Source organism: Hylobates moloch, unplaced genomic scaffold, assembly GCF_009828535.3.
Source record: "Hylobates moloch isolate HMO894 unplaced genomic scaffold, HMol_V3 SCAFFOLD_13, whole genome shotgun sequence".
NCBI classification, from domain to species: Eukaryota; Metazoa; Chordata; class Mammalia; order Primates; family Hylobatidae; genus Hylobates; species Hylobates moloch.
The window spans coordinates 68,798,450-68,820,161 of record NW_026652288.1 but is presented as its reverse complement, the minus strand read 5'-3'; the positions used below and the strand labels follow the sequence as shown (position 1 = coordinate 68,820,161).

At 36.9% G+C, this 21,712-nt stretch overlaps 1 protein-coding gene across 1 annotated transcript; it reads right to left on the bottom strand.

Moving 5' to 3' along the window:
• Window positions 1–947: 947 nt before the first annotated feature.
• On the bottom strand, window positions 948–18,757 carry LOC116480262 (putative uncharacterized protein encoded by LINC02877). The gene is made up of 3 exons (XM_032172244.1): window positions 18,570–18,757; window positions 17,169–17,259; window positions 948–1,242 (listed from the first exon to the last, which is right to left on the bottom strand). The coding sequence occupies exons 1-3, from the start codon at window positions 18,636–18,638 to the stop codon at window positions 1,163–1,165; spliced, it is 240 nt and encodes a 79-aa protein (XP_032028135.1). The 5' UTR covers window positions 18,639–18,757; the 3' UTR covers window positions 948–1,162.
• Between the last annotated feature and the right edge of the window lie 2,955 nt (window positions 18,758–21,712).

The window sequence follows — 21,712 nt, the reverse complement described above, 5'->3', positions numbered from 1 at the left end:
ATTTCTAATAGATATCTTGACTTGATCATATATAAAACCAAATTCCTGGTTTCTTCCTTTAAACTCTCTTCATCAGTATCTGATAAAATGGCAACTCCACTCGTCTAGTTAACTAAAAATGTTAGAATCTTCCTTGGCCAAGCCTTTCTTGTACACCCCAAAATTATACTTCTGAATGCATCTAGATATCTGACCACTTCCTCACCTCCACTGCTACTCGTGGGGACTAGTCCCAGCCACCATTGTCTCTTGCCTGATTAACTGAAATGGCTTCCTAGTACATCTCTCTTTTATCAATTTTGCCCCAAAATGGCATAGAGGAGTCAGGAGTCTTTTAAAACAAGTTATATTATTCTTACTTAAAAACCCCTTTAAAACAGAAAGCATGGATGTCTCATCTCACTCAGACCTAGACCTTGACATCAACTCTGATCTCTTTCTCTCCTTCACTCACTCTACTTAGCTATAGCATCCTCTGTGTACTCCAGGCCTACTCCTTCTATCTTGAGTGATCCTTCTACAAATATCTGCATGGTTAGTTCCTCTGATTTCTTCACACCTCTGCTCAAATGCCAAGTTTTCCCTCAAACACTAAAACAAGAAAATTTGTTCCCCAAACTCCCCTTTTCCCTTAACCTGCTTCATTTTTCTCCATAGTATAAAATACCACCTGATTTACACTTGCATCTCCCCAGTTAAAGTGTAGGCTTCATGACTGCAGAGATTTTGTTTGGCTTACCTCCATATCCCCAATGCCCAGAACTATGCCTAGCACATAATGTTTGTTGAATAAATTAATAAATTTACACTTCCACTAGTGGTGTATGTGAGGGCCTATGTCATCAGCTCATCCCCAAGAGCATGAATTTTTATGTTACTTTTTCTTAACATGAAAAGTAATTCACTGTAGAAAGCAATTCTCTATAGGAAAGCAGTAAAGTCAGATATATATTTGAAATGATTTTTGTTTTTATTTGTGACCAAACAACTAATAACACACAGCACTCTCATAATTAGTATAATTACTTAAAATGTGGAGAAATTAAAGCATGCAAAAGTTTTTCAAAATTCAACAGTGTTTTTATTAGTAACTGCTGTCATTTACACTTCTCTCTGGGTTGCCCGGGCCTCTCATTATGTTATTCCAATGGTAGGGCAGATGTTACAAGTGACTGGGATCTGTCTGATACTGGTTGGCAAAGGAGCCTCTCTCTATTTCAGTTCCTCCTTGAATCTTCTTTCCTGTTTAATAAAAGAGGGACTTTCAATAGAATATTAAAGGGAGCAGAGAAAGCCAAGCACAGATGATGCATACTCAATCCTCAGAAATAGCTTTTCTTCATCACCAACTCTTTGGCATGGGAATGATCAGAGAAATTTTTCTTGTTGCTGATTTTTTCCCTAAAGTTCCCAGCCTTCACATTTATAAAGAAGGAGTTAAGATTGTAAGTCAAGAGTAGAAAGAATTTAACATCTGCAAAGTCAGGCCATATCTGGAAAAAAAAGAAGTGTAATAATTATTAGATCATTCTATTAATATTCATCATAGAAATTTCTTTTAGGCAATTCTTTCAAAAAATATTTAACTCCTTTTTATATGTAAACTCCTATTCTGGACACTGGTGCTAGATCTGTTTCCTGCTTCATAGAGCCAACAATCTAGCAGGGAAACAAAGCAAATCACTAATTTATGTCAATAATTGATACAAATTAAAATTAATCACATTAAGACGTACAGAGTAAATATTGGCTTCACCAATAAATTAAGTTGTAAAAGTTCTATAATATGAAAGTCTGAACTAAAAGGGCTTGGATTATGAAATATATTTGTGACTTAAAGTTAACAAATTGAGAAACATATATTGAAATAGAATCCATATGAAAAGTATTATTAAATCACTCTCAAAACCATCCATAACCCAAACCTTAGCATCACACAGTATACCCATATAACAATCTTGCATCTGTCCCCCCGAATCCAAACAAAAAGTCCTTGGCATATTAAAATAAATCATTCTCCAGATCAGTAATATCAATGGGAGGAAAAAGATGAAAACTATAGACATTGTGCTATTAGAAAAGATCATCATGATTATAAACATTGCTTCCTCAGATAGGCCCTTCCTAGTCATGTTTCTTCCATTATTCTCTATCACAGCAGCACCCTATTGTTTCACTGTGGACACTAATCATAATCATTATATATATATACATAATTTATATATCATATACTAATTTGTTTGCATTGCTTATTTGTTGATTATCTGTCCCTGTAGCAGAATACCCCCTTCTAGAAGGCAGGCACATTGTCTGTGTTGTTCTTTTTTCTATCTCCAGCATAAAGAACAGAGCTGGCATGTAGTTGATGTTTAATAAATATTTATTCAATAAATAAATTCTGATAAAAACATAAAGTGAGCCCATTATATCAGATTCTTACTCTGCATAGATTTTATTGAATGAGTGTCAAATATGACATCCTTAGTGCCTTCAAGATACTTTTTCTTATAAAACATACTATACAAAAAGAAATTCATAAGCATCTACCCAAGAAAATGCCTCTCTCCTGCACTTAACCAGTCCTACAAATCAATTAGTACCTTTGTAGGCTCTGTTGGTGAAGGTAATTCCTTGCATTTTAAGTAGTACATAAGAAAAATGAAATCTACCTCTTTAAAATGATCATTCACAATTTTTAAAAACAGATTGTATGTTTATCAAGTTGTTATGTTTTCACTGTAAATCAACTTGAAGCAGTAGTTTTGATCAGCATACCACATATAAATGAGAACACAAAAATAAGAAAGGGGAAATGAATTATAATTCCATTTTGCTGCTTCTTATAGAGAATGTACATATTAGATATTAAATATATAGATATAGATCACACATATATCTTTATTTTATACATGTAAAAATACTTATTATAAGAAATTGGTGACTGGATGCGATGGCTCACGCCTGTAATCTCAGCAGCTTGGGAGGCCAAAGGGAGTGCATCACCTGAGGTCAGGAGTTCCAGACCAGCCTGGCCAACATGGTGAAACCCCAACTCTACTAAAAATACAAAATTTAGCTGGGGCATAGTGGTGGGCACCTGTAGTCCCAGCTACTCGGGATACTGAGGCAGGAGAATTGCTTGAACCTGGGAGGTGGAGGTTGCAGTGAGCCGAGATCACGCCACTATACTCCAGCCTGGGTGACAGAGTGAGAATCTGTCTTTAAAAAAAAAAAAAAAAGGCTCATGTGATTTAGGAAGCTAGAAAGTTAGAAGATCTGCAGTAGGCAAACTGGAGGTCAAGCAGAGCCAAATGGTATGGGTTCTAGGTTGAGTCCAAAGGTATGAAAACTAGGAGAGCCAACAGTACTAGTTCCAGTCTGAGAAGTGGTAGGCTTGAGACCCAAGAAGAGGCAGTCATTCGGTCTGAGTTTAAAGATAGGAGAAGACTGATGTTTCAGCTCACCCAGTCAGGCAAGAGACACTTCTTCAGTTGATTGGATGAGGCACGTTCATATTAAGGAGGGCAATCTTCTATACTCAGTCTACCAATTCAAATGTTAATGTCATCCAGGATAACCTTTGTAGACTCTCCAAGCATAACGTTTGATCAAATGTCTGGGCATCCCATGGCCCAGTCAAGTTGACACAAAATTGACCATCACAGCTTCTCAGTTCAGATCCCTCCTTAGTGAAACTTCCCTGGCCCTGTAGTCTAATTTAGTACATTACCCTCCCTTGAATTGCTTGGGAGCACAATATTCTCTTTTGTATTCTTCAGAATTCTTCTCACTTTCCAAAAGTATTCCATTTTAAAATAGATGTTATTGACAGAGGAAAATGTTAATGACAAAACATTAAGTACGAGAAGCAATTATGTTTCATTTGTGTCTCAAAAAAGGCCTTCTTATATATGTAAGGTGAATTGAGGTGCTGCTCTGGGTGTCTTTGATTTCTTTTCTCTTCCCACCCATCACCCACTCAGCACAGCGGAGGCCAATCCAGCAGCCACTGAAGCAGAAAGGCCACCTTAGCCTCAAAAATCAGGGAATAAGGGGCAGGGTTGGAGACTCATACACTGAAACCTGTTGCCTCTCCTGTATTTATTATTATCCAAGAGCCAGAAACCACATGTGTAGTTTAAATACATACTTATATATGTATTCATATAGGACAGTATTTAGCAAACTCACAATAAGAGGTTATATAGTTGAAAAAAAATGAAAATAGAGGGGAAAAAAAGACCTTGTTCAGATAACTTTTCTTTTTCAAAATAAGAGGTTTTAAAGTCACAATCAGGCCAGGTGCAGTAGCTCACACCTGTAATCCCAGTGCTTTGGGAGGCCAAGGTGGGAAGATCACTTGAGGTCAGGAGTTCAAGACCAGCCTGACCAACATGGTAGAACCCTGTCTCTACTAAAAATATAAAAATTATCCAGAGGTGGTGGCGTTCGCCTGTATTCCCCACTACTCTGGAGGCTGAGGCATGAGAATCACTTGAACCTGGAAGGCAGAGGTTGCAGTGATCTGAGATTGTAACACTGCACTGCAGCCTGAGTGACAGAGCAAGACCCTGTCTCAAAAAAAAAAAAGTCACAATCATAGTACCGTACGTAATGTGCTATAAGCAATTTTGAGTATATTATAGGGAATAGAAATTATTACTATTTAACTCATTAAAACATTCAGAAAGATATATCTTATTTAATAGTTCTTTTGCTGTATTTGGTGTTAAACATATGTCTCACCAAAGCATAGCTGTACAAAATTTTATAAGCAAAGAATTACATTTGTATTTGCAAATACTAATCAACTGGTATAATATATATAGATATAGATATAGATATAATGTATATATGTATATATATATACACACACACATATATATATATATATACATATATACATTATATATATATCTATATTCTGAGACAGAGTTTTGCTCTTGTTACCCAGGCTGGAGTGCAATGGCATGATCTCAGCTCACTGCAACCTCCGCCTCCTGGATTCAAGCGATTCTCCTGCCTCAGCCTCCCAAGCAGCTGGGATTACAGGCACACGCCACCACGCCTGGCTAGTTTTTGTATTTTCAGTAGAGGTGGGGTTTTACCGTGTTGGCCAGGCTGGTCTCAAACTCCTGACTTCAGGTGATCTGCCTGCCTCGGCCTCCCAAAGTGCTGGGATTACAGGCATGAGCCACTGCACCCAGCCCAATCATATTTTACAATACTTGAGTGAATAAAAATAAATTTAGAAAAACTAATACAAAAACCTACAACTTAAAAAGGAAATAAAAATTTACAAATAGAATTATCAAAACAAGGAAGAGTCAAGTCCCTGCAAATTAGAGATTTTAAAATAATGACTCCTAAATCAGTTGAAAGTTTAAAACATCACATACCTAAATGACACATGATGTATTTTATGCCATAAGAATAATCGTTTGATTTGTAAAACAATTATTTATGAATACAAGTAAGTATTTAAAGCAAGATGATTACTTTTAGATATTGTTTCTCAAAATGTCCTATTGACATTTCTAGTTCAAATTTAAGTTAAACTGATTTCCAGGTGTTTTAGACCTGTGCTTTCCAGATCTTAGCTAATAATAAGTGTAGAAGAGACAACAGGTGTTAGTGTATGAGTCTCAAACCCTTCCCCTCATTCCCTGACCTTTGAGGCTTAGGAGGCCTTGCTGATGTGGTGGCTGCAGGCCTGGCCTCCACTGTACTGAGTGGGTGGTGGGCAGAGAAGAGTAATCTAAGACATCCAGAGCAGCACCTCACTTCATCTTTGAGGAAGCCAAGAGTGTTTCAAGTCAAAATAGGTAGAAGGAGAGACCCCCAACGGACAAGAGGAGAGGAAGAGAGAGAGATGAGCTGATGCTGACTGAACTCAGCGAGAGCTGAGGGGAGAGGGAGGAGGGAGAATGTGGTGTGGCTACTGAGCCACGTAAGAATCAGAGGGAAAAGGAGGTGGTGAAAGGGGATGTTAAGATAACTGGTCATGTTACTTTCCAAGAGAACTCAAGAAAACTTTGAATTTCTTACGGTGCATTTATTAGAATGTTAAATTTCTTTGCATGTGGCACCATGTAGAAGATGGGCCAGGCACACCACATTTATATGGGAGGATGAGAGCTATGCCCTTTATTAAACAAAAACTCATTTAAGATTTTTATAATGTTAAGTGCTAAACTAATCATCTAGTGTCCAAATGTCATCATCAAATACCATCTTCTCTACTTCTAAACATAGCTCAAACCTGACCATTTCCCATCCCTTCCTCTTCTAACTGCTGCATAATCTTGACTTGTCTCCTCTTTGATGTTCATCTTCATATTGCTACAGAAGCCAAAGCAATTCTTTTTAAGTGTAAATCATATTATCAATCTTCTGACATTATCCCTCCAATGGATTCTCATCAAACGCAGGATAAAATCCTCACCAAGACTTCTAAGGCTCTCCATGAGCTATGTCCTTTTGAACTCTACATTCTTCCCTTTCTTGTTCACTTTCACACACCAACTCTGTCTAAAACAAGTTCCTGCCCATCATTTTCTCAATTCATACTCTCTCTATATTTCTTCTTATAACACCCATCAGTAACTAAAATTATATCTTATATTTCTCTAATTTTTTTCTATATCCCCTTCTATAATATACACTCTATAAGGACAAGGACCTTGCTCTGTGCAGAGCTACTGGTCCACTGTTAAACTAATGCCTTTCATTCTAAGGTTGAATTAGAAAAGCCAGAAATTAAATGTTATTAATTAATCAATTACATGTGTAAGAATAAGTCCAGGCACGGTGGTTCATGCCTGTAATTCCAGCACTTTGGGAGGCCAAGGCAGGTGAATCGCTTGAGGTCAGGATTTCAAGACCAGTCTGACCAACATAGTGAAACACCATCTCTACTAAAATACAGAAATTAGCCAGGCATGGTGACTGATGCCTGTAATCCCAGCTACTCAGGAGGCTGAGGCAGGAGAATCACTTGAACCCAGGAGGCGGAGGTTGCAGTAAGCCAAGATTGTGCGACTACACTCCATCCTGGATGGCAAAGCCAGGCACCATCTCAAAAAAAAAAAAAGAGGTGCTAATAAGAATCCAAGACAAGTAAACAATTTAAATTGAACCTAAAGTTACTTCTTTGAATTTCAATAATACCATTAAACAAAGCATTGATACCATTAAACAAAGAATTGATGATTCTACAACATTTGACTTTTTTTCTCTTTAGTATACTTTTTTGGAAAGAAAAGCAGTAAATATTAAGTGATGATATCAGGGAGGGAAGGGGTTAGACTCATACAGCGTGAAGAGAAAATGAGACAGAAGAAGTAAAAACAAGGAGGCAGAGAATGAGGGAAAACTGTATTATTGCATGTGGATGGTGGTCTTCAATTAATCATTCTCCACATGCTTCATGGAAATACAGTTCAAGGACCTTAGTTTATGAAGTCCCCCACTGTTAGCTCCCCAAATGACTGTGGTCTTAAATGTACTAACTAATTACCTCAAAATAGTGACTTAATATCATATCACATTTGATCATATATAAAATGATGGAAGATTTACCATAATTGTGGTGAAGAAAAATAGTTCTCAAGTAATGTTTAAATGTCAAAAATTTTATATACAAATATTTAAGTACATTTACATTCATTGTTTCAATTCTGAACATCCCTCCTTCTCCTGAGCCTTTGTTCTGATTTGTTGGGAAATGAAAAAATTAACCTCATCAGATATATTTTTCTCCGAGTTTGCCTGCAGCTAAACCAGATGGTTTATAAAAATACAATCATTTCTCAGGATTCTTAACTGAAACTTTAATAAGAAAGATAAATGTGTGCTTAAGAATAATCATACAGTATAATTATATAATATGCATTAATTCCTTTTTTAAAAGTACCATATCTATTTTAATTTTGATAACTAATCCTAAGTGGATTTTAACAGCTAGATATTTTCTTGTCACTGTCTGGGTCCTGCTCTTGATCTGTTTCTGCTTCTATAGAAGGAAGAGCTCAGCTGGAAACCTGTCATTTACTCAGTGTCTTACTGTCTTATTGCTAGAGCTTTGCTGCCCTCCCTACACTATCCTCTAAGTGTACTTTCCCTTTATTCTTTCTCTTTCTCTTGCCTGTGAATCTTCACTTTTTGGACATTGCTTCATATTTTGCACACCTTGGTTGTTCTCTGGCAGGCCAAAGTTCTCCTGCCTGTGTTCACAATCCTCTGCATTCGCCATCCTATTAAATTCTCGGCACCTGTCCTGACTCTCCTTGTTCTCCCTGAATGAGCTTCCCTTCCCATTAAAGCTATGTACTCCGGGAACCCTGGCACCTAACCCTCTACAGACATCACAGTCCAGGAGGTCTTAGTTTCTGTACAGGATCAGGAAAAGTTTTGTCCTTTTTCTGATACAGTTTCCTCCCAGATGCCATCAGGAACATATTTATTATGCATTTATTGAGAATTTATCATGTGCCAGGCTCTGGGTTTCTCAACTAATTCTTACAATAATCCTCTGAAGGAAGTACAATTCTCAGCATTTACAAATTATTTGTTTTTCCATAATCTTTGCTAGAACTGACAGGAATAAAAGTACACCAAATAGGTAGCTGGTTTCAGAAACCAGCTGAAAGGATCTAGCACTTCTTTTTTTTTTTTTTTAATTATACTTTAAGTTCTGGGATACTTGTGCAGAACGTGCAGGTTTGTTATGTAGGTATACATGTGCCATGGTGATTTGCTGCACCCATCAACCTGTCATCTAGGTTTTAAGCCCCACATGCATTAGGTATTTGTCCTAATACTCTCCCTCCCCTTGCCCCCAACCCCCAACTGGCCCCAGTGTGTGATGTTCCCCTCCCTGTGTCCCTCCCAATGAGTGAGAATTCACACTTAGGAGGGAGAACACGTGATGTTCAGTTTTCTGTTCCTGATCTAGCACTTCTTAAACTCTTTTTGCTTAGGGTTGTTTTTTCTATTTCAACTTTTTAATTTCTAGATATAGTTTTTGAGAATGCTATGACCCATAAATAAAATAAATATTTGTGGCTTCTCCTTATTTGACATTTTATTCTACAGCATAGTGAAATAAATTCTCATTAGTTTAAAAGGCACACATTAAAAGAATGACACTGCTAGATTTAACTTGTTAAAGCAAATGAGTAATAAAGTGTAATTTAAATATATGCATAATGTTAGGTGCCTACATAGCCTGGTTCATTGGTATCCTAATTACAAATGATTTTTACTTACTATGTAAAAAAAATACATATATAACATAAACCAATTGAAACACATATAGGAAGCCTATTCCAGGTACACTGTAATTCTGACACTGGGGTTGTAAAAAGGCTAAATATTTTAAAATTTGTTCTCGTAATTTTTTGCTAATACTAAAAATATTAGCTTTAATTAACCAGAATTGAGTTTTTACTATAGCAATGACTAAGTAAGATTAAAACTATGAGAAAACAACCAAAATAAAATCGCATGTAGTGCAAAAAACTTTTGATATAGTAACTACTTTTTAATGTATTTTTAACTACATTTCCTCCTTTAAGCAGTAATAAACAGTAAGAATATTCAGTACTTATTCTCCTCTGGGAAGGGATGACACAACAGAAACAGTGGCAGGTAAGGCAAATTCTTGACATTTTTTAAAATTTGTATTTTTAATTGACAAATAATAATTGCACATACTCAAGGAGTTCGTAGTGATGTTTCAATACATAGAATGGACAGTGATGTGATGGTTAATACTGAGTGTCAACTTGATTGGATTGAAGGATGCAAGTATTGTTCCTGGGTGTGTCTGTGAGGATGTTGCCAAAGGAGATTAACATTTGAGTCAGGGGGCTGGGGAAGGCAGGCCCAGCCTTAATCTGGTGGGCACAATCTAATCAGCTGCCACCAAATATAAAGCAGGCAGAAAAACATGAAAATCCCAGCCTGCATCTTTCTCCCTTGCTGGATGCTTTCTGCCCTCGAACATCAGACTCCAAATTCTTCCATTTTAAGACTCGGACTGGCACTCCTGCTCCTCAAGCTTGCAGACAGCCTATTGTGGGACTTTATGATCATATAAGTTCATACTTAATAAACTCCTTTATATGTCTACTCTATTAGAGATAGGGTACATATTAGAGATAGGGTATATCCTTTATATATCTACCCTATTCTATCCCTCTAGAGAACCCTAATACAATATGATTAGGATAATTAGCATATTCATTATCTCAAGTATTCATTATTTCTTTGGATTAGAATGTTCGATATCCTCCCTATAGCTATTGGAAACTATATATTAGAGTTGACTATAGATATCTTACAGTGGTATAGAACAGCAGAATTTATTCCCTTTATCCAGCTATAATTTTCTATCCTTTAACAAATTTCCCCCTATTCTTCCCTTCCTTCTACCCTTCACAGCCTCTGATATTCTCTGTTCTACTTTTTACTTTTATGAGATCAACTTTTTTTAACTTCCACATATGAACAAGAACATGCAATGTTTAACTTTCTGTTTCTGGCTTATTTCACTTAACATAATGTTCTCCAGCCCATCCATGTTGCCACAAATGACAGGTTTTCGTTGTGTTTTATGTCTGAATAGTACTTCATCAAATATGTATGGTATATTTTCTTTATTCATTTATCTGTTGATGGAGGCCTAGGTTGATTCCACATCTTGGCTATTGTGAATGGTGCTGCAATAAATGTGGGGGTGCAGATGTTTCTCCAAACAAAGATTTCCTTTTCTCTGGATGGATTCCCAATAGTGGGATTCCTGGGTCATAGGCAGTCCTCTTGTAATTTTTTCAGGAAATTTCAAACTATTCTTCATAGTGGCTGTACTAGTTTGCATTCCCAACAACAGTATGTAAGAGTTCCTTTTTCTCCACATTCTTGTTAGCGTTTGTTATTTTTTGTCTTTTTGCTAATAGGCCATCCTAAATGACGTAAGATGATACCTCATTGGGATTTTGATTTACATTTCTCTGGTGAGCATTGTTTTGTATATTTGTTGGCCATTTGTATGTCTTTTGAGAAATGTCTGTTCAAATTATTTACCCATTTTTTAACCTGATTGTTATTTTTGCTGTTGAGATGTTTGAATTCCTTGAATATTCTGGATATCAATACCCCATGAATTAGTAGTTTGCAAATATTTTATCCCATTCTGTAGACTGTCTTTTCACTCTGTTAATTGTTTCCTTTGCTGCTGTGCAGAGGCTTTTTAGCTTGATATAAGCTCGTGTGTTTATTTTTCTTGTTGTTACCTGTGGGTTTTTGCTTTTACTTTTTTTTTTTCCTTTTTTTCTTTTTTTTTTGAGACAAGGTCTTGCTCTGTCACCCAGGAGTGAAGTGCCGTGACACAATCTCCGCTTACTGCAAGCTCCGCCTCCCAGGTTCAAGTGATTCTCCTGCCTCAGCCTCCTGAGTAGCTGGCACTACAGGCGTGTACCACCATGCTCAGCTAATTTTTGTGTTTTTAGTAGAGATGGGGTTTCACCATGTTGGCCAGGCTAGTCTCGAACTCCTGACCTCAGGTGATCTACCCTCCTCAGCCTCCCAAAGTGCTGGGATTACAGACGTAAGCCACCATGGCCGGCCTAGCTTTTGAGGCCTTATTCATAAAATATCTTCCCAGACCAATGTCCTGAAGAAGTTTCTCTGTTTTCCTCAAGTAGTTTTATAACTTCAAGTTTTACACTTGGATCTTTTATCTATTTTGAGTTGATTTTTGTATAGAGTGAGGGATGGGAGTTTACTTTCATTCTTCTGCACGTGAATTTCAATTTTCCCAGCACCATTTATCGAAGAGATTAGTCTTTCTCCAATGAGTGTTCTTGCCTTTGTCAAAAATCATTTAGCTATAGATGTGTGAATTAATTTCTGGGTCCTCTATTCTGTTCCATTGGTCTATGTGTCTGTTTTTATGCCAATACTATGCTATTTTGGTTACTACAGTTTTGTAGTATATTCTGAGGTCTGGTAGTGATACTTCCAGCTTTGTTCTTTTTGCTCAGGTTTACTTTGGCTAGTCCTGGTCTTTTGCAGCTCCATACAAATTTTAGAAAAAGGCCCTTGGTATTTTGACAGGGGTTGCATTGAATCTGTAGATTGCTTTGGATGGTATTATCATTTTTACAATATTAATTTGTCTCATCCATGAGCATGGGATGTCTTCCCATTTGTTTGTATCCTCTTCAATTTCTTTCATCAGTGTTTTTCAGTTTTTCTTATAGAAGTCTCTCACATCCCTTATTAAATTTATTCCTAGGTATTTTTGTAGCTATTATTAATGTGATTGACTTCGTGATTTCTTTTTCAGCTAGTTTGTTGATTATGTATAAAAATGCTACTGATTTTTATATTACTTTTGTATCCTGCAACTTTACTGAATTTATTAGTTCTAAGAGTTTTAGGTGGGGTCTTTAGGTTTTAATGTATACAAGATAATGTAATCTGCAAACAGAGACAATTTGACTTCCTCCTTTTCCATTTGGATACCTTTTATTTCTTAAATTACTGACTTTTGCAAATAAAAAGCCAGGGACCAGGCATAAGGGAAGATGATCTAGAAGAATATATGATTAGCTCAAGCCTGTTTTTACTGTCCCTGAGACTAAATAAAGCATGCTAAATAAAGGGTTAAAAGAAAAGAGAGGAAAAACACAAGAGTTAGATGTTGGTCAGAAAGGAATCTATTCCTTGTCCCCCATCTACAGGCAGACTGCAGGACTAGTGATGTAGAGGTGATGGAAGTCTCAGAATAACTTTGTCTCACTTTCCAAGTGCACCTCAGAGTGAGGGCTGGCCTCACAGCATTCCCTTAAGCCCAGGCAAACAGGAGAAATTGCTGTGGAGTGTCCAGTCAGCCTGAGATAGTCTCAGAAGTCACTTGATACTCAATGTGGTGGGAAGGGTAGCAAAATGTTTTTTCATGTGGCTATGAGTAACTCAGATATGATATTGGCAGTGAGAAAGGACAAGGAGATGCAAATGGGACCTGGATGAACCCGTTCTAAATTATTATAGTGGAAGAAGGGTGATACTTATGTTCTTTGTCTAGTAGAACCAGGCCTACCCATTAGTAAAAGCTCTGGTGCTATATATTTTCCTGGGATTTTTTAAGAAAGAAGCCAGACCAGTCTCTAATCTGTTTCTTATTAATTGCTGACACATCAATGCCATCCTCCTCCAATGCCACATTACCTCTAAGTCTCATGAAATTTAACCAAAAGGATCTAAACATTATAGAACACCCCAAGAACCCCAAGCATAGACAGCTTACTCATACTCATGCTATGCCAATAGCCTTAAAAGTATCAGTTTATAGAAATAAGAATTAATAAGTCATAGAAGGTTGATCTGCCCAATTGCAAAGTGAAGTCTTAGGCCAATTGTAAGTCCTGTGGCACCATTTCATGCTCTGTAATGTACCTGCAGATGACCTGAAGTAATTGTAAAGTAGAAAAATACAAAAGCAAATAATTTGAGAAATTGAAATGAACACTTTAATGTAAGTGACAAGCACCTCAATTACATAAGGAAATTGATTAGAAATCACAATTTCCACACATTTAACAAATCACTATTATACGTATATTAATGTGACTACAAAATGTAATAGGCTAATACTCCCTGCATGGAGCTCGAGACTAGTAGGAATGGGAAAAACCAGTGAAGAGTTGCAAAATAATGTAAGTGATATACAAATTATCCAGCAGGAAAGAGGGAGTATAACATGATCAGATTTACATATTCAAAAATTCATGCAGTGATTGATGGATTATTGAACTGAGGCAGACCAATGGTCGACATAGGTAGGAAAACAGAAGCCTATTATAGTTGTCCAGGTGAGAAATTCTGGTTGTAGAGGTGGAGGGAAGAACGTAGATATGAAAGAGATAAGGAAATAGATATGACTGAACCTGGTAACTGATTGAACTTGAAATTAAGGAGGAGTCCAAGAAAAATGTAAAATTCTGGCATGGGCTACTGAGCAGTGTGGAGAAAGAGAATAAGGTTTTTTTTGGAGATGTTGAGTAGAAAAAATCTGAAGTACATACGGGTGAAGCTGTCCAAGAGAAAGTCATATACATGGGTCTGGAATTTAGCTTCACCTTTAGGTCAATGGATAGAAATTTGGGGCATTTTGCAATCCAGAACTGGAATATGAATTTGACCTTATTTATATTCTGTGGGCTAAATACATAACCAGTGTAGTACAGGTAAAGAGCCCAGGCATCAAAGACAGAGCACCTGGATCCTAAACCCAGCTCTAAGACTTACTAGCTGTGTGACCTGAGGGACATTTCTGACCTCTTTGTGGCTCATTTTATCATCTCTCAAATGGGAAGGGTTACTATAATTACCGCCACACTGCATAGCTGTGAAGAGTAAGTGATTGAATACATATAAAACCCTTAGTGCTTAATAAATATTAGCCATAATGTTGGGTTGAACAAAATGAAATTGTCATTTTGAAAGTCAGAAACTCAAATATTGAAAGTTCATATGAATCAATTTCAGCTCCGTCAGTGCATAAATCTTGTGGCATTTTCCTGTTTCCCAAATTCAGTCTCACCTGAGGTAACTCCATCTGCTCTACCTTGGATGATATAAACAGGTGCCACAAGTCGTCTGAGAATATGGATTGACTTAAAGAGTCAAACAGAATATGGATTGACTTAAAGAGCTTCAAACTTCTGTTTGACTTTCCTCATAACCTCTGAAATCCTTTCAATTGTGGAAATGGAATGATCTTATTTATTTTCATTGCAAAATGACAAAAATACCCTGGTAATTTTCCTGAAATATGCACTTTGTTTAAACAGAGTTGTATAACGAAGATTATCATTAGTATCAGCAACCTTGGAGAGGATTCATATGTACTATCTCTGGGAGAAAAACAAAAAAGCCTACTCTACCAACTAATCTCTGGGACTTAGCTAAATAATTATGGAACTAGAATTCAGGTCTTTATTCACTCACTTACCGTCTGCTTCCTTTAGGCTATATTCTAAGTAGTTGAATCAAGAGATGAGAAACATGAACACAACATAAAAGATCCAGCTGACTTGAAACAGTGTGTATTCCAATATTACTATATTTAAGAGCAAAAATAAACTTGTATACTGGTACTATTTCTATAAACCTGAATATTTTGATGGGGTTATTACTACAAATCCTTTGTGGTTTGAGGTTCTATTCAGCACATAGATCATACAATTTTCAAAATCTAAACTGGGTAGCTAATCCAAATCTTGTCTGTGTCTTCAAATGAATGCAGCAGTTAGAGTTCCAGCACATATGGCCAACAACTTCAGATGTGTGTTTAAAATACTATAGAAAAGACCTGGGTGGGCAGGGGCTTTGTTGGATTTTAAGAGAAGGAGATTGTGAAGTATTTGCACATGCATTAAAAGTAAATGTTAGAGTATGTATATAACATTTAACAGGTATTTGGCTTCTAAAAAGAAATAAAAGATAGATGTTACTTTGCAGTATATATAACAAGCAAATATTTTGGAAAGATCAAAATATTAATCTTTCCTATTGATCCATCTTTTGAAGTTTTGATATTCTGATCCTCCTTATTCTTTATTTCTTCCGAAAAGTCTTTAATAAATGTTTCCCTTTCTTTAAAATAAAGCAGCACCTTCTTTATAGGTACCATGTGATTGGAAATTTTTGTTATTTATTTGTGTTCAGTTATCCAGCCTACTTTTTTAAAAGCAAAGTTCAGAAATCTATCATTAAAAATTGAATGGTGAACCAAAAAGAATCTTTTGTTCATAAGATAAAGTTTGTTTCTTCTGTCTGTAGTAATGCCAGGCAAACAAACAAACAAACAAACAAAGTCAATTGCAAAGTAATACTAGGAATTCTCTGACATGGGAATTTTTTTTTTTTTTTTTTTTTTGAGATGGAGTCTCGCTCTGTCGCCCAGGCTGGAGTGCAGTGGCACGATCTCGGATCACTGCAAGCTCTGCCTCCCAGGTTCACGCCATTCCCCTGCCTCAGCCTCCTGAGTAGCTGGGACTACAGGCACCCACCACCATAATTTTTTTTGTATTTTTAGTAGAGACGGGGTTTCACCATGTTAGCCAGGATGGTCTGGATCTCCTGACCTCATGATCTGTCCGCCTCAGCCTCCCAAAGTGCTGGGATTACAGGCGTGAGCCACCGCGCTTGACCTGACATGGGAATTTTAATTGTGGCCATTTCACTAGTATGCTATATTATTTTGTTATAATCTTATTATTATAAGATTTATTTTGCTACATGTACATATGGACTATATTTGGATTATAAATGTCCCTGTTGTACATTAAAAATAGAAATATTTTAAAAGGGCAACAGCCTTTAAAAGCTTATATATGGTTAGATCTATTGTATGCAACTATCTACTAGTAGTTAATGGCTACTTCTCTGATTTTAACTAAGATAAAAGTATAATGATGACAGATAAGATGTACTTTTTATTTTCTTCTCCCTTAATAATAAAAGATATCTACAAAAACTCTAATATTAAAAACTCAAATACCACACTTAATGAAGAAGATTTTGATTCGTTTCTATTCTAGGTAAGAATAATAGAAGGAGGGCTGCAATGAACACTATTATTCAGTATTTTCCTGGAGGTCAAAGATAATACAATAGCTCAAGGAAAACACATAAGAGATACAAGAAATGGAAAGTGTATCCATTAGTGTTTCAGCTGTATATACAGAAAAATGTTAAATAATAATACCTTAAATAAGATAGAACTTTCTCTCTCACAAACAAAAAGAAAAGAAAGAGAGAGAGAAGGAAAAAAAAGAAAGAAAGAAAGAAAAGGAAAAAAGAGAAAAAAAAGAAAGAGAGAGAAAGAAAGAGAATGAGAATCTAGAGGCGGGATTGATGTGGCAGCTTCACAGTGATCAGGGACCCATACTTCTATCTTGTTGCTCTACGAGTTTTGCATATGGCCTTATGTTCAAGGTAAACTCCCAGCCATTGCATTTTCATTCTGGGCAATTTTAGGAAGGAAGTAGTGAGGAAGAAAAGCTCACCTTTTCCCATTTAAGGAGGCTTTCCTAAAGTCCCTCAAAACATTTTGCTTAAATCTCTTTGACCAGAATGAAGTCACAGGGTCACACCTGGTTGCAAAATTGCCTGGGAAATGTAGTCTTTTAGAAGACTGGCAGGGTGCCCATATAAAATTGGCATTTGGGTTAGACAACCAGAAGTCTGTCAAAGAAATGAAAAAAAAAAAAAGTTGTTACTTCTAGATATTATGATTGTCCACAGAGGGAAATGCAAAGACACTCTGATATATATTTTTAAAACTACAAAGAATCTTCATCAAGATTTAGATATATATACAGGGAGAACGAACAAGATGAATATGTGTGAGCACATAGACATGTGTGAAATATTTATTGCAGAATTTTTGGTAATATAAAAATGGAAACACAATGTCTATTATAGGAAGAATGGATAAATAAATGATTGCATATTTATTTCATTTATAAAATCAAATACTTGGCAATAGTTAAAATTAGTGAAATCTATTTACAAGTAATGACGATTAAGTTTCAAAAACATTGTTCACTTGATATATATTATTTATTTATTTAAAAAAAAATCTGTCACTCCTGTAATCCCAGCACTTTGGGAGGCTGAGGCTGGCAGATAACAAGGTCAGGAGATTCAGACCATCCTGGCTAACGCGGTGAAACCCCGTCTCTACTAAAAATACAAAAAATTGGCAGGGCGTGGTGGCAAACACCTGTAGTCCCAGCTACTCGGGAGGCTGAGGCAGGAGAATGGCATAAACCCAGGAAGCGGAGCTAGCAGTGAGCTGAGATCATGCCACCCACCGCACTCCAGCCTGGGTGACAGAGCGAGACTCCATCTCAAAAAAAAAAAAAAAAAATCTGAAAAACAATTAGTAAAATATTAACACATTAAATCTAGGTGTTGGGTATTCCCAGGACTGTACCTTATTATATCTTTGGTATCTTGCACATTACAGCCAAACACCATCTCATGTATTAGACCCATTTTAAGATTGAGGAGACTTGGACTTTGAGAGATGAATTAATTTGTTCAAGGTCATGTAGTTACTAAGAACTGAGAATCAAATCCATGCCTACCTGATTCTAGAGACTCTAAAATAAGCAACTTCAGGAAGTAGGATTTAGCCCTATTTTCAGCCACAAGTCTTCCATCTATAACAAAGCCACAAACTGAAGCATCAGTTTAAAACTGTCCCTGATACTTGCTAAACTAAATACATCAAAAGGTAGAACTAGTTCAATATAATTTCAAAAGGGTTAAAAACTTTATAAGTCTATAAGAAATAGCAGGTATTTTGAAAACAGTTTGGCTAGAAATGCAAAAAGCTAGAGATTGTTCAGAATAACAGTGTTTAATAGGAAAGTTCTTTTTTTAAAGACTAGAGTTGAAAGAGACAAGATGAAAGTGTAGATATGAAGTTGCGTATGGGGCTCAATAAGCAGAGAATGTCTAGGCTGAAGGCTAAATCAATGTTTTACCTTGTAAGGCAAACACTGATTTCTCTTGGATGAAAGCTCAGGAGTAGGCAGAAGAAGGCAACTGAACATCCATGGAAATGTAGAAAATGCAAGTTGGATCCTGACTAGCTTCTGCAGATCACATACATGTACTCCCCAGTAACTTTTCTGCTCCTACCGAGAGGCTCTGAGATGTTCCACAGGCCTTTCTAAACCCGAGGCAAAATCAGACTCACAAGACTGTGAGCCCCTCTGGGGTAGGAACCGCACCATTCATTTTTGTTTCTCTAAATCGTAATTCAGTGCCAGGCTTCTAATAAGTGCTAACGAAGATTGGATAAGTAAATAAATGCAACTCATTATTCCATCCTGTATTTGCTGAGTCCTCTGAAGTCTTTCCCCTCCTATTGATTCCCACTAACCATAACTTAATCAGACAATTTTTTCCCAAACTGTAATTGCAATATGATTCTATATGATTTTTTAATGTCTGTTCTTTTCATACTCATTGATCCCACACACTGACAGAAGGAATTTTGTAATAAAACTTTCCAATGACATCTAGGGGCTGCTGGATAAATTTCTTCTTTCTAGCTTGGTCACACTGCAGGCACATTTGCCTTCCCTTAGCACAGTGCACTCTTCCATGAAGCTTTGCATTTGTACACGCTGCTACTGCTGTTCCATCTAGCAAACTCCATCTAGTCTTTAAAACCCAAATGAAGCTCTTCTGTCAAGCTTTCTCCTAAGCCTCCAGACACAGCCCTCTCTGTCCCAACTACTTTGTATATACTGCTATCTTACTGGTGATTGCACTGTAAACTGACTAATTTTTAATAGTTAACCACTGTGGGAGAGATGGACAAGGAAAATTAAAGATGATCAGGTGTGGTCTGTTTCTCCTTTAATCAAATATGGGCTGAATGTTAATTATGATTTGACCAATAAGTTATGGCAGAAGGGACTCTGTGCCAGTTTGGGCCAACATTTAAGAGAACGGCAACTTCTGCTTTGGCCTCTCAGAATCCTAAACCACCCCCAGAAGGCATTTGACTACCCTGAGAGCTCCATGCTGTAATGGAGTCCAAGCTAATATGCTGAGAGACTGGGTATAGAAGAACTAAGGCCCTAGATTTGTGACCCAGCCATCTTTCTTATTTGAGCCACCTCAGCTGAGGTTTCACACATAACAAACCATGCCTACATTTTCCTGCCTGAATTGCTGAGCCACAGAATCATCAATACATAAAATAGGCATTGTTTTATGCTACTAAATTTTTGAATCGTTTGTTATGCATCAATAGATAATTAGAACAACCTTCAACATCCACGAGTATTTTCCTAGTTCTCTTCCTACAACATTAGCTGTTATGACCTCACATTCCTTTCTCATTGAACATTGAGATCTCAAACTTCTAAACCTTGTTTATCTGCACTGATTTCCTGGGGAAATTTCCTTCTGTATTAAGGCTTTAAATACCATGCTTATGCTTATGATTTCCTAATGTATATCTGTAGCTATCTCAGAAAATCCAGACTCTATCCAGTTACTTCCTTGACATACATCTCTATTTTAATGTCTAATAGGCAACTCAAATTAAGTACATTGCAAATGAACTCCTGATCTTCTTAACCAAAGCCGCAACTCTTGAAGTGCTCCCCATCTCAGTATATGTATTCAGAATCAACAGGTTGCTCAGAAAAACATCATAGGCATTACCGTTGATTCCTCTTTATTTATTTATTTGTTTTTTGAGACGGAGTCTCACTCTGTCGCCCAGGCTGGAGTGCAGTGGCGCGATCTCGGCTCACTGCAAGCTCCGCCTCCCGGGTTCACGCCATTCTCCTGCCTCACCCTCCCGAGTAGCTGGGACTACAGGCACCCGCCACAAAACCGGCTAATTTTTTTTTTTTTTTGTATTTTTAGTAGAGATGGGGTTTCACCGTGTTAGCCAGGATGGTCTCGATCTCCTGACCTCGTGATCCCCCTGCCTTGGCCTCCCAAAGTGCTGGGATTACAGGCGTAAGCCACCGCGCCTGGCCCTGATTCCTCTTTTTCTTGCAGACCTCACTTCAATTTATCAACAAGCACTGTTGACTCTAGTAAAAATATATTCCAACCTGAGTGATCTCATAAAACATAAGACAGAGTCAGTCCCTACAGTCAAACTGCCAACAGCTTTTCATCACGTTTAGAGCAAAATCTAAAATTTTTACCATTATGCTTATATAATCTGGCTCCCAGTGACTTCTCCAACCTCACAGACTTTCTATTCATTTTCTGCCTCATTCTGTTCCAGTCACATTGGCTTTCTTGCTGGGCCTAGGCAGGCCAAACAGATTCCTGCCTCAAGGTTGCAACTCTTTTTTTCTCTTGTATTTTCCCTTGTCTTACACAGGAAATTCACTGGGGTCTTAGTGAAAATGACATCCTCAGCGAGGTCCTTTCTGCAAGTCACATCTACAGTAGAGACCCCTCTGTCGCTGGCACTCTCCCATAGAGTTGCTGTATTTTTCATCGTTGTACTTTTCACCACTTGAAATTCATGTTACCAATACAGATTTATTTATTTGATTGCTTATTTCTCACCAACTCCAACTATTTGAGGCCAGGTACTTTATCTTATGTACTACTATATCCTCAGTCCTGGAAAAGTGTCTGGGTAAAATACATGTTGCTTAACTGAATAAACTCAAAGAAGGAAGGAATCTTTAAATTCCTCGACTCACAGCCTTGAATAGTTCTTGGTACAAATAATATAGTCCAGGAGTATTTGTGAATGTGTTCAAATTAAGCCTAGAAGTCATTCTAACAACTTATGTAGCTGTCTTCTTTCAAATAAAGTATTTAATCAGGCAGTATATGGAAGCAAATTTTCATGATTTCTGGGTAGCAGATTTCTGATTTTCATCTTAAGTGTCAAGCAAATCTTAATATTTGATGTTCCTGTGGCTGATGTGCTTTTTGAGTAAAGTTCATTTTGTTTTAATAAGTATACCCAAAAAAAGTGATATTTGACTACCATGATTTCTTTTTTTGCTGAATTATTTGGGACAATAGATGAACCGTGCATGGAAGTATTTTGAGGGAATTGTTTCTTACATTTTAAACATGAATCTGTTATAATAGAACAATGGGGAAAAATGTGTTCTCTTGAGACACA

Coding starts and splice junctions, on each gene's coding strand:
- LOC116480262 (XM_032172244.1), bottom strand. CDS start 18,638: ATGTTCAGTTGCCTTCTTCTGCCTACTCCTGAGCTTTCATCCAAGAGA. Junction 17,260..18,569: donor ATCAGTGTTTGCCTTACAAG/GTAAAACATTGA, acceptor TTTCTTTGACAG/ACTTCTGGTTGTCTAACCCA. Junction 1,243..17,168: donor CCAGGCAATTTTGCAACCAG/GTGTGACCCTGT, acceptor TTTATTAAACAG/GAAAGAAGATTCAAGGAGGA.